Here is a 12,438-nt window from a genome sequence, read left to right as displayed (position 1 = left end):
TTTTTTTTTTTTTTTTTTTTTTTGAGACGGAGTCTCGCTCTGTAGCCCGGGCTGGAGTGCAGTGGCCGGATCTCGGCTCACTGCAAGCTCCGCCTCCCAGGTTTACGCCATTCTCCTGCCTCAGCCTCCCGAGTAGCTGGGACTACAGGCACCCGCCACCTCGCCCGGCTAGTTTTTTTGTATTTTTTAGTAGAGACGGGGTTTCACGGTGTTCGCCAGGATGGTCTCGATCTCCTGACCTCGTGATCCGCCCGTCTCGGCCTCCCAAAGTGCTGGGATTACAGGCTTGAGCCACCGCGCCCGGCCACTAGTTTTTAATTGTGGTAAAAATATACATAACATAAAATGTACCATCTCAGCTATTTGTAAGTGCACAGTTCAATGGCCTTAAGCAGATTCACACTGTTGTGCAAGTATCACCATCACCACCATCCATTTCCAGAACTTTTTTTCTTTTCTTTTTTTTTTTTTTGAGACAGAGTCCCACTCTGTCGCCCAGGCTGAAGTGCAGTGGCATGATCTTGGCTCACTGCAGCTTCCAACTCCTGGGATCAAGCAATTCTCATGGCTCGGTCTCTGGAGAACCCGGGATTACAGGTGCCTGCCACCACACCTGGCTACTTTTTGTATTTTTTTTTTTTTTTTTTTGAGACGGAGTCTCGCTCTGTCGCCCAGGCTGGAGTGCAGTGGCCAGATCTCAGCTCACTGCAAGCTCCGCCTCCCAGGTTCACGCCATTCTCCTGCCTCAGCCTCCGGAGTAGCTGGGACTACAGGCGCCCGCCACCTCGCCCGGCTAGTTTTTTGTATTTTTTAGTAGAGATGGGGTTTCACCGTGTTAGCCAGGATGGTCTCGATCGCCTGACCTCGTGATCCGCCCATCTCGGCCTCCCAAAGTGCTGGGATTACAGGCTTGAGCCACCGCACCCGGCCCTTTTTGTATTTTTTGTAGAGACAGGGTTTCGTCATGTTGGCCAGGCTGGTCTCGCACTCCGGGACTCAAGTGATCCTCCTGCCTCAGCCTCCCAAAGTTCTGGGATTATAGGCGTAGGTTGCCGTGCCCAGTTTAAACCTCTTTTCTTTATAAATTACCCGGCCTCAGCTATTCCTTTACTAAAATGCAAATGGACGAACAGACCTGGGGGGACTCCACTTTTGGCTCTGGGTAATCATGCTGCCAGGAACGTGGGGTTACAAAATAATGCCATTTTCTTAGAGCAGGTTTCCCCATCGTGGCTGTATCTAGGGCCTGCTACTTCTCTGTTCTGGGCGTTCAGCAACGTCACTGGCCTCTACCCACTACATGCCAACAGTCTTCCCCATCAACTTGTGACAACCAAAAAATCTCTAGAAATCGTCAAATGTGCCCTGAGAGCCAAGATCACATGTGACCGAGGATCACTGCCTTTCACTGCTCTCAGTAAAAAGCATACAAAGCACCAGGCGCGGTGGCTCACGCCTGTAATCCCAGCCAGCACTTTGGGAGGCAGAGGCAGGCGGATCACCTGAGGTCAGGAGTTCGAGACCAGCCTGGCCAACATGGAGAAACCCTGTCTCTACTAAAAATACAAAATTAGCCGGGCATGGTGGTCCATGCCTATAATCCCAACTATTGGGGAGCCTAAGACAGGAGAATTGCTTGAACCTGGGAGGTGGAGGTTGCGGTGAGCTGAGATCACACCATTGCATTCTAGCCTGGGCAACAAGAGCGAAACTCTGTCTCAAAAAAAAAAAAAAGAAAATAGAAATAACTCAGGTCTAAGACCTCCTCCTAGTCACGACCAGTTTTCCGCATTCGTCTTGGCTTGAGTGATCTACACAGTCTGTGTCTATCTGCCATCTAAGTTCTTGCATCTCGTACGTAAGCCGCACCTCAAAGATGGCCAAGGAGAAGGGGTGGGCCAGCCTCTTTTCGTCCTCCAAGACGGTCTTCCGGTTGCCCCCATTGACGTTGATGCTTGAGATGGAGTGAAGTTTAGAGTCAACCCAGTAGAGGCGGCCACTGGGGAAATCTAGAACACACAAGTGGATAAGGAGAGGTCACGTGCCGATGCCAGTCCCAGAGGGGCCTGCGGGCCTGGCCACGCTGATCCGGGCAGGAAGAACCCCCCAGGGACCCGGCAGAGGTACCTGGAGAGGCAGCTCCAACCATGTGTGAGCCTGAACCCCTCCCCTGTGACGCCCTCTGCAACAGGCAGGTAGGGGAGCTGCAGGTCAGAAAAACCTCAGGGAGGCTGGGTACGGCGGCCCGCGCCTGTCATTTTAGCAGTTTGGAAGACGGAGGTGGCAGGCACCCTTGCACCCTGGAGTTTGAGACCAGCCAGGCCAACATAACAAGACTTTGTCTCTTCCCCAAAATAAAATACAATTAGTCTGTGTGGTGGCACGTGTCTGTAGTCTCAGCTACTCAGGAGGGTGAGGCAGGAGGATCACTTGAGTCTGAGAGATGGAGGCTGCAGTGAGCTACGATTGCGCCCCTGCACTCCAGCCTGGGTGACAGACCAAGACCTCATCTCAAAAAAAGAAAAAAACAAAGAAAAGAAAGAGGGACACCTTCAGGGAGCAGCTTGGGCTTGTCCCAGAGCCACCTGGCGACCCCCGTCAGTCCTTCAGCCTGTGCCCGGCCCTGGCTGGGACAGCCGTCCTGCGAACATACCTAGCGTGATGCCATTGGGCCACTGAATGTTTTCAGTCACCAGCGAGTAGATGTCCACACCGTTCAGGCCCCCTTTCTTGATCTTGGCGGGAGTTCCCCAGTCAGTCCAGTACATGAAGCTGGTGGGAGGACAGAGAATAGCTGTGAGGCTGGAGGGTGGGGGAGGATCCCAGCCAACACGTGCAACGAATTCTGGCAGAAACAGCCAGGCTCAGGCTTGGGAAACAGCCCTGCTGGGAACCCCAAACTCCAAATATGGTTTGTTTGGGGTTTTTTTGAAACAGAGTCTGTCTCTGTCGCCCAAGCTGGAGTTCTGTGGCATGATCTCGGCTCGCTGTGACCTCCACCTTCCAGGTTCAAGCGATTCTCCTGCCTCAGCCTCCCGCGTAGCTGGGATTTCAGGCGCGCGCCACTACACCTGGCTACATTTTTGTATTTTTAGTACAGATGGGGTTTCACCATGCTGGCCAGGCCCAGGAGGCTGAAATCGGAGGATTGCTTGAGCCCAGGAAGCTGAGGCTACAGTGAGCTATGATCACACCACTGCACTCCAGCCTGGGTGACAGACTGAGACGCTACCTCGAAAGAAAAAGAAAGGAAGAAACATAAGAACACAAGCCACGCACAATGACTTGCACCTGCAATCCCAACACTTTGGGAGGCCAAGGCAGGAGGATTGCTTGAGGCTAAGAGATCAAGACCAGCCTGGACAACATAGTGAGACCTCATCTCTACTAAAAATAAAATAATTTAGCTGGGTGCAGTGGTGTGCACCTGTGGTTCCAGCTACGTCGGAGGCTGAAGTGGGAGAATTGATTGATCCCGGTGGTTTGAGGCTGCAGTGAGTTCTGACTGCGCCACTGCACTCCAGCCTCAGTGACAGAGCGACACCCTGTCTCAAAACAAACAAACGATAAAAACAAACATGAGACCAGAACACACACACACAACACACACAACATTTGTATCTGTGTGGAGACAGTCTGGAGTCTCTTTCCCGCTGGCCTGGCAGTTATGTGGCCAAACACACTGGGCCACACGTACCCCACCCATTGTTCTGTGGCAACAGTGAGCATTGTCTTGTTTAAAAGAGATCCAGGGTTGGGTTGGGCACAGTGGCTCACACCTGTAATCTCCGCTCTTCGGGAGGCTGAGGTGGGCGGATTACTTGAGGCTAGGCATTCAAGACCAGCCTAGCCAACATGGTGAAACCCAGTCGCTACTGAAAATACAAAAAATATCCCAGCACTTTGGGAGGCCGAGACAGGCGGATCACGAGGACAGGAGATCGAGACCATCCTGGCTAACACAGTGAAACCCCGTCTCTACTAAAAAATACAAAAAACTAGCCGGGCGAGGTGGCAGGCGCCTGTAGTCCCAGCTACTCGGGAGGCTGAGGCAGGAGAATGGCGTGAACCCGGGAGGCGGAGCTTGCAGTGAGCTGAGATCCGGCCACTGCACTCCAGCCCGGGCGACAGAGCGAGACTCCGTCTCAAAAAAAAAAAAAAATGAAAAAGAAAATACAAAAAATTAGCCGGGTGTGGTGGTGCATGCTTCTAATCCCAATTAGTTGGGAGGTTGAGGCAGGAGAATCACTTGAACCTGGGAGGTGGAGTCTGCAGTGAGCCAAGATCTTGCCACTGCAATCTAGCCTGGGCGACAGAGCAAGACTCCGCCTCAAAAAATAAAAAATAAAAAGGGGGCCAGGCGCAGTGGCTCCCGCCTGTAATCCCAACACTTTGGGAGGCTGAGGCGGGCAGATCATGAGGTCAGGAGATCAAGACCATCCTGGCTAACACAGTGAAACCCCGTCTCTACTAAAAATACAAAAAATTAGCTGGTGGTGGCGGGCGCCTGTAGTCCCAGCTACTCAGGAGGCTGAGGCAGGAGAATGGCGTGAACTTGGGAGGCGGAGCTTGCAGTGAGCCTAGGTCGGACCACTGCACTCCAGCCTGGGTGACAAAGCGAGACTCTGTCTCAAAAAAAAATAAATAAGCCGGGCGCTGTGGCTCAAGCCTGTAATCCCAGCACTTTGGGAGGCCGAGACGGGCGGATCACGAGGTCAGGAGATAGAGACCATCCTGGCTAACCTGGTGAAACCCCGTCTCTACTAAAAAATACAAAAAAACTAGCCGGGCGAGGTGGCGGGCGCCTGTAGTCCCAGCTACTCGGGAGGCTGAGGCAGGAGAATGGCGTAAACCCGGGAGGCGGAGCTTGCAGTGAGCTGAGATCCGGCCACTGCACTCCAGCCTGGGCAACAGAGCGAGACTCCATCTCAAAAAAAAATAATAATAATAAATAAATAAATAAATAAATAAAAATAAAAAGGGACGCTGGCCCTCGCGAGCCCACCTTTCCCCGCAGGCAAGTTCTGTTCCATCTAAATGATGCTCTCTTCCCTGCTTTCCCCTGCCGGACACCAAGTGTGCCTTCTCCAGTGATCTCTGCCCGAGACCGAACATTCACCTCCTGATGGTGGCTGTGAGGACGGTGTGCATCCCGGCTTGTCAGCGCCTCACTGAAACTGAGGTGCCACCTCTCACGTGCTCAGGTGGCAGATGTCGCCTGACAGGTACAGAGTACGCCAGGCAGGCGGCAGGGGCGATGCTTCCTGCCAGGGGACACAGGTCAGAGTGCCTTGTCCCAGGAGCTGCTGAGTCAGCCACGGGCTTGGAAGATACCATTCTGGGGCCTAGCCACTAACCACTAACCACTAACCAGTTCTTTTTTTGTTTGTTCGTTTGAGACGGAGTCTCGCTCTGTCACCCAGGCTGGAGTGCAGCAGGGCTGTCTTGGCTCACTGCAACCTCCGCCTCCTGGGTTCAAGTGATTCTCCCACCTCAGCCTCCCGAGCAGCTGGGATTACAGGTGCACGTCACCACACCCGGCTAATTTTTGTATTTTTAGTAGAGATGAGGTTTCACCACGTTGGTCCGGCTGGTCTTGAACTCTTGACCTCAGATGATCCACCCTCCTCAGCCTCCCAAAGTGCTGGGATTACAGGCACTTTGAGCCACGATGCCCAGCCCATTAACCAGTTCCTGAAGCCCCTTCCTGCTCCCTCCCTTCCCTCTGCACCCCTCAGCGTCGTAGATACGCACCCATGAACAGGATCCACCACGATGGCCCTTGGCTTAGAGCCGTTCTCTCTGAATAACGTTTTCCTCTTCACACCCTTGGTATCCGCAACGGAGACAGTGCCCAGGACAGAGTCGGTCCAGTAGATGTTGCTGTGGATCCAGTCCACAGCCAGCCCGTCGGGGGCCTGGAGGTCCCTGCTGATGACGGTGTCGTAGGAGGAGACGCTGTGGGCTCTGTCAAGCTGGGTGCTGAGGCAGGAGGAGAGGAGGGCGTCAGGGCCGGGTGCCCTCATCTCATCTGTGGGCCAAGGCTGCAGGCAGGGGCGACGCTCACCTGTAGATCATTCTCTGGGACAGGTCGGACCAGTAGATTCTATTGCTGGCCACCTCCATGTCCAGAGCGACCACATTCCTCAGGTTGGGGATGAGGCTGGTGTACTCACTCCGGTCCAGCGTCATCTTCCTGACCTCGTGCCGGTTGGTGAAGATGAGGTAGGCGATGGAGCCTGGGGACCCGGGGAGCAAGGTCAGGGGGGCAGAGGAAACCCGGCAATGGAACCGAGAGTGCCTCCCCATCCCCTCGTGTCACCCTGCAGGGTGCAGCTGAGCCAGAGGAGGCACCCAGAAAAACAGGGTGGAAAAGAACTTCCTGATAGGAACAGGCACAGTGGAGCCCACCTGTAATCCCAGCACTCTGGGAGGCTGAGGGAGGAGGATCACTTTTTCTGGGAGTGTAAGGCTAGCCTGGGTAACACAATGAGACTTTATTGCCACAAAAAAAAAAAAAAAAAAAAACTTTGGCTGGGCACGGTGGCTCAAGCCTGTAATCCCAGCACTTTGGGAGGCTGAGGTGGGCGGATCACTTTATGTCAGGAGTTTGAGACCAGCCTGACCAATGTGGTGAAACCCCGTCTCTGGCCGGGCGCGGTGGCTCACGCCTGTAATCCCAGCACTTTGGGAGGCCGAGACGGGCAGATCACAAGGTCAGGAGATCGAGACCATCCTGGCTAACACGGTGAAACCCCGTCTCTACTAAAAGTACAAAAAACTAGCCGGGCGAGGTGGCGGGCGCCTGTAGTCCCAGCTACTCGGGAGGCTGAGGCAGGAGAATGGCGTGAACCCGGGAGGCGGAGCTTGTAGTGAGCTGAGTTCGCGCCACTGCACTCCAGCCTGGGTGACAGAGCAAAGACTCCGTCTCAAAAAAAAAAAAAAAAAGAAAAGAAACCCCGTCTCTACTAAACGTACACAAACTAGCCACATTTGGTAATGGGAACCTGTAATCCCAGCTACTTGGAAGGGTGAGGCAGGAGAATTGCTTGAACCTGAGATGTGGAGGTTGCAGTGAGCCAAGATCGTGCCACTACATTCCACATTCCAGCCTGGGTGACTGAGACTCTGTCTCAAAAACAAACAAACAAACAAACAAAAAAAATTACCCAGGTATGGTGGCATATGCCAGTAGTCCCAGCTACTCCAGAGGCTGAGGTAGCAGGATCGTGTGAACCCAGGAGGTCAAGGCCGCAGTGAGCTATGATGGAGGCTGCACTGCACTACAGGCTGGAAGACAGAGCAAGACCCTGTCTCTAAAAAACAATAATAGCCAGGTGTGGTGTCTGTAATCCTAGCACTTTGGGAGGCCAAAGCAGGAGGATCACTTGGATTCAGGAATTCGAGACTAGCCTGGCCAACATGGTGAAACCCTGTCTTTACTAAAAATATGAAAATTAGCTGGGCATGGTGGCATGCACCTGAGGTCCTGGCTACTCCGGAGGCCGACATGGGAGGATGAACCAATCCTCCTGGCCTCAAGCCATCCTCCCGCCTCAGCCTCCCGAGTAGCCTCAAGCGATCCTCCTGCCTCAGCCTCCAGAGTAGCCAGGACCACAGGTGTGCGGCACCACACCTGGCTAATTTTTTCTTCTTTAACCCCTTGAAATCACTCCCCAGGTTGTCCCTGAAAGGAAAGCCGGTTCCTGTTCCACCAGCAGGGCTGAGGGTTTTGTTAAGTGGATATTCCTAGAAACTAGGTTTTATGCAGTCATGCCCCTGGCAAGCCCAAGTCCTAACAGGGCAGCGGACTCTGCTGCCAGAGCCCTTGGGAGCAAACAGCCTCCTGGCCAGGGGATATGAGTCTGTGCAAAGTTCAGATGATGAAACTCCTCACCATTTCTGCCTGCAAGGGGTGAGGCCGCCCCCACCCGCCGCCTTCCCATGCTCACCCACAGCTTTGCAGGCCTTGGTGTGGGGGTCCAGCTGGAAGCCTTCCTCACACTGGCACTTGTAGCTCCCCTCCAGGTTCACGCAGAGCTGGCTGCAGGTGTCGGGATCCTGACACTCATCGATATCTGGGAGGCAGAGAAAGAGGCTTGGTGGGGGGACTCCTCCCCAATGGCTGGAAACGGAGCAATGTGACCCAGGCCAAAACCCATATCTTCGAAGGCAGCCAGGGGACAGCCTGGCCTCTCAAAGGATGTAATCAAGGAAACAGCCAGGTGTCATCCCCAGCCATGACGTGACCTCACCACTCACCACAGGAACCCAACCAAGAGTGTGAAGCCGTATCAGCTGAAATTTCTCTTTTTTTTTTTTTTTGACGGAGTTTCACTCTTGTTGCCCAGGCTGGAGTGCAATGTCACAATCTCAGCTCACCGCAACCTCTGCCTCCCAGGTTCAAGTGATTCTCCTGCCTCAGCCTCCCGAGTAGCTGGGATTACAGGCGTGAGCCACCACGCCCAGCTAATTTTGTATTTTTAGTAGAGACGGGGTTTCTCCATGTTGGTAAGGCTGGTGTCGAACTCCCGACCTCAGGTGATCCGCCCGTCTCGGCCTCCCAAAGTGTTGGGATTACAGGCGTGAGCCACCATGCCCGGCCTGAAATTTCTTAATTATTAATCCCCAGAGACAAGAACCTCTGGCCAGCCAATGATAGTTTTCCATGTCTGTGGAATCTCATGAAGCCCTACTAACTGCTTTCAGGCCCACTTAACAGATGGGGAAACTGAGGCACGAGGGGTTTAGTCGCCATGTCAGGAAGTGCAGAGGAGGCCCAGGGCTCAGTCCCACCCGGGAATCACCTTCGCATCTTCGCTGGGCCACCAGCTGGAAGCCGTCAGGACACAGGCATTCGTAGCCGATCTTAAGGTCGTTGCAGATGTGGGAACAGCCACCGTTGTTGTCCAAGCATTCGTTGGTCCCTGCGCAGGGCCAGGGGACACAGACTGGTCACTCTCAGGCCCCCACCCATCCCTTCACTGCCAATCTTGGCTCACTACAACCTCTACCTCCCGGGTTCAAGTGATTCTCATACCTCAGCCTCCCGAGTAGCTGGGACTACAGGCATGCGCCACCATGCCCAACTACTAATTTTTTTGTATTTTTTAGCAGAGACGGGGTTTCTCTCTCTCTCTTTTTTTTTTTTTTAGACGGAGTTTCACTCTTGTCGCCCAGGCTAGAGTGCAATGGCATGATCTCGGTTCACTGCAACCTCTGCCTCCTGGGTTCAAGTGATTCTCCTGCCTCAGCCTCCCGAGTAGCTGTGACTACAGGCACCCACCACCAAAACCAGCTAATTTTTTTGTATTTTTACTAGAGATGGGGTTTCACCACCTTGGCCAGGCTGGTCTCGAACTCCTGACCTCAGGTGATCTGCCTGCCTTGGTCTCCTGAACTTCTGGGATTACAGGCGTGAGCCACCACACTTGGCTCAGTGAAATAAGCCAGTTAAAAAAGGAAAATGCTGTCTGATTCCACTCAAAGGAGGTCCCTAGAGCCATCATAGAGACAGAAAGTAGAATGGTAGGTGCCAGGAGTTGGGGACGGGATGGGGAGTGAGTGTTTCATGGGGACAGAGCTTCAGAGTGTGGGAAGATAAAAGATTTCTGGGGCCAGGCGCGGTGGCTCATGCCTGTATTCCCAGCACTTTGGGAAGCCGAGGTGGGAGCATCGCTTGAGGTCAGGAGTTCGAGACCAGCCTGGCCAACATGATGAAACCCAGTCCGTCTCTACTACAAATTCAAAATTTAGCTAGGCATGGTGGTGGGCACCTGTAATCCCAGCTACTCAGGAGGCTGAGGCAGGAGAATAACTTGAACCTGGGAGGTGGAGGTTGCCGTGAACAGAGATCACACCACTGCACTCCAGCCTGGGTGACAGAGTGAGACTCCATCACAAACAAAATTTTAAAAAAGAGTTCTGGAGATGGTGGTTGTGATGCTGTACAACAGTGTGAATGTGCTAATGGCACAGAACTGTGCACTTACTAAGGTTTAAGACGGTAAATTTTATATTACATGTTTTTTGCTGCAGTTTAAATATATGTATATAAAACAACAAAAGTCTGGGCGCTGTAGCTCATGCCTATAATCCCAGAACTTTGGGAGACCAAGGCGGGCAGATAGCTTGAGCCCAGGAGTTCAAGACCTGCATGAGCAAACATTTTTTTGTTTGAGGCGGACTCTCACTCCGTCGCTCAGGCTGGAGTGCAGTGGTGCGACCTCGGCTCACTGCAACCTCCACTTCCTGCGTTCAAGCGATTCTCCTGCCTCAGCCTCCCGAGCAGCTGGGATTACAGACGCGCGGCACCACGCCTGGCTAATTTTTTATATTTTTAGTAGAGACGGGGTTTCACTATGTTAGCCAGGATGGTCTCGATCTCCTGACCTTGTGGTCTTCCCGCCTCGACCTCCCAAAGTACTGGGATCACAGCCGTGAACCATCCCGCCAGACCTAAAAATGGCTTTTCCATGTTTAAATACTTGAGAAGAAAAATAAAAATAAAAAGGGAAATCATTTTTGTGACACAAAACAGTTATACGGAATTCCAATTTCAGTGTCCATAAATAACATTTTCTGGGCCCACAGCCACATGTATTGGTTTGCGTTCTGTGGGTGGTGGTGTTCACCCAACAGCCATGTTGAGAAACTGCACCAGAGACCGTATGGCCCACAGTGTCCACAATATTTACTTTTTTTTAGAGATAGGGTCTCTTACTCTGTTGCCCAGATTGAAGTGTGGTGGTATGATCACAGCTCACTACAGCCTGCAACTCCTGGGCCCAAGCGATCCTCCTTCCTCAACCTTCTGAGTAGCTGAGACTACAGGAGTGTGCCACCGTGCCCAGGCCCTCTCTGGTATATGACAGAGAAAACTTCCCACTGTGTTCTCTGTACTGTACGGTTATCCTAATAGGGTCTTTCAGTATCCACCACAGAGGGTTGGAAAAAAAAAACCAAAATCTCACCAGGACAAGGTGGCTCACGCCTGTAATCCCAGCACTTCAGGAGGTGGGTGGATCACTTGAGGTCAGGAGTTCGAGACCAGCCCGGCCAACATGGTGATACCCCGGCTCTACTAAAAATACAAAAATCAGTACAGCATGGTGGCATTCACCTGTAATCCCAGCTACTTGGGAGGCTGAGGCAGGAGAATTGCTTGAATCTGGTAGGTGGAGGTTGCACGGAGCCACGATCACGCCATTGTGCTCTAGCCTGGGAGACGGTGCGAGACTGTCTCAAAATAAAAAAAAGGAGCCCTTTGCACAGGGTGGGCAGCGTGGAGTTCCCAAAACCCTACAGCACTCATTTCTCAGTTCTATTCCTGGCTCCCCAAAAACTCTGCAAGCCGCCTGCACCCTGACTCACCACACTCCTTGATGGGTTCATCTGACCAGTCCCGGCAGTCTCTAGCCATGTTGCAGACTTTGTCCAGGCTGATGCATTCGCCGCTGTGACACTTGAACTTGTTGGGCCCCTCGCAGAGTGTCACTGTGAGAGCCAGAGAGAGGAAGGAGGAAGGTCAGGTGTGTCTGACCTGCAGTCTGCTTGGCGCTCATTCATATAATAGTTTATTCACATAAGAACGCATGCAAATGGACTCATTAAGAAAGCGCGTCCGGCACAGAGGTTTGCGCCTGTAATCCCAGCACTTTGGGAGGCCGAGGCAGGCAGATCGCTTGAGCCCAGGAGTTCGAGACAAGCCTGGGCAATATGGTAAAACCGCATCTCTACTAAAAATACAAAACAATTAGGCCTGGGGTGGTGGCTCATACCTGTAATCCCAGCACTTTGGGAGACCAAGGCAGGTGGATCACCTGAGGACAGGAGTTCAAGACCAGCCTGGCCAACATGGTGTAACCCTGTCTCTAATAAAAATACAAAAAATTAGCCTGGCATGGTGGCATATGCTTTGAATCTCAGCTACTCGGGAGGCTGAGGCAGGAGAATCACTGGAACCCCAGAGGCAGAGGCTGCCGTGAGCTGTGATTGTGCCACACTACTCCAGCCTGGGTGACAGAGCGAGGCTCCACCTAAAAAAAAAGGAAGTGAGGCTCTGGGAACTCAGGTCACTTGCCCACAGACACACAGCTGGTGCAGAGTTGACCAGGGAAGTGCCCTCTGGCTTCACAAATCATTTGCAAGCAGTAAGGCACGGAGAATGGGGGATGGGAAAGCAGATGGCCAGCGCTCACCGTTAATGCAGCCAACTTCATCGCTCATGTCCTTGCAGTCATATTCCCGGTCACACTGCCGGCTGCCATGGATGCAAGTTCCATCAGAGCACTGGAATTCGTCAGGGCGACAGGTGGCCACAGCTGGAAAACAGGATAGAGTGTGTTGATTTTCTCAAGAAGAGACAACCAGAGGCCGGGCGCAGTGGCTCAAGCCTGTAATCCCAGCACTTTGGGAGGCCGAGACGGGCGGATCACG

The 12,438-nt window shown here is 52.9% G+C and overlaps 1 protein-coding gene across 5 annotated transcripts in view; it reads right to left on the bottom strand.

Annotated features, from left to right (window-relative positions):
• The window catches only part of LDLR (low density lipoprotein receptor), a 43,877-nt gene that overhangs the window by 14,150 nt on the left and 17,289 nt on the right, over positions 1-12,438 (bottom strand). For 4 of the 5 annotated variants that reach the window (XM_025366453.1, XM_025366454.1, XM_025366457.1 and 1 more), the window contains 8 exons: positions 12,201-12,323; positions 11,374-11,496; positions 8,808-8,927; positions 7,953-8,078; positions 6,068-6,239; positions 5,755-5,982; positions 2,654-2,772; positions 1,870-2,009 (listed from right to left, as the gene is read on the bottom strand). In XM_025366453.1, coding sequence (XP_025222238.1) covers positions 1,870-2,009; positions 2,654-2,772; positions 5,755-5,982; positions 6,068-6,239; positions 7,953-8,078; positions 8,808-8,927; positions 11,374-11,496; positions 12,201-12,323 — 1,151 coding nt within the window. The remainder of the gene's footprint in view (positions 1-1,869; positions 2,010-2,653; positions 2,773-5,754; positions 5,983-6,067; positions 6,240-7,952; positions 8,079-8,807; positions 8,928-11,373; positions 11,497-12,200; positions 12,324-12,438) is intronic. The other variant, XM_025366456.1, reaches the window with a different exon arrangement.

The sequence above is a fragment of the Theropithecus gelada genome, chromosome 19, assembly GCF_003255815.1.
Source record: "Theropithecus gelada isolate Dixy chromosome 19, Tgel_1.0, whole genome shotgun sequence".
Lineage (NCBI taxonomy): Eukaryota > Metazoa > Chordata > Mammalia > Primates > Cercopithecidae > Theropithecus > Theropithecus gelada.
Note: the sequence above shows the minus strand (reverse complement) of the source record. Positions and strands in the feature narration are given on the sequence as shown.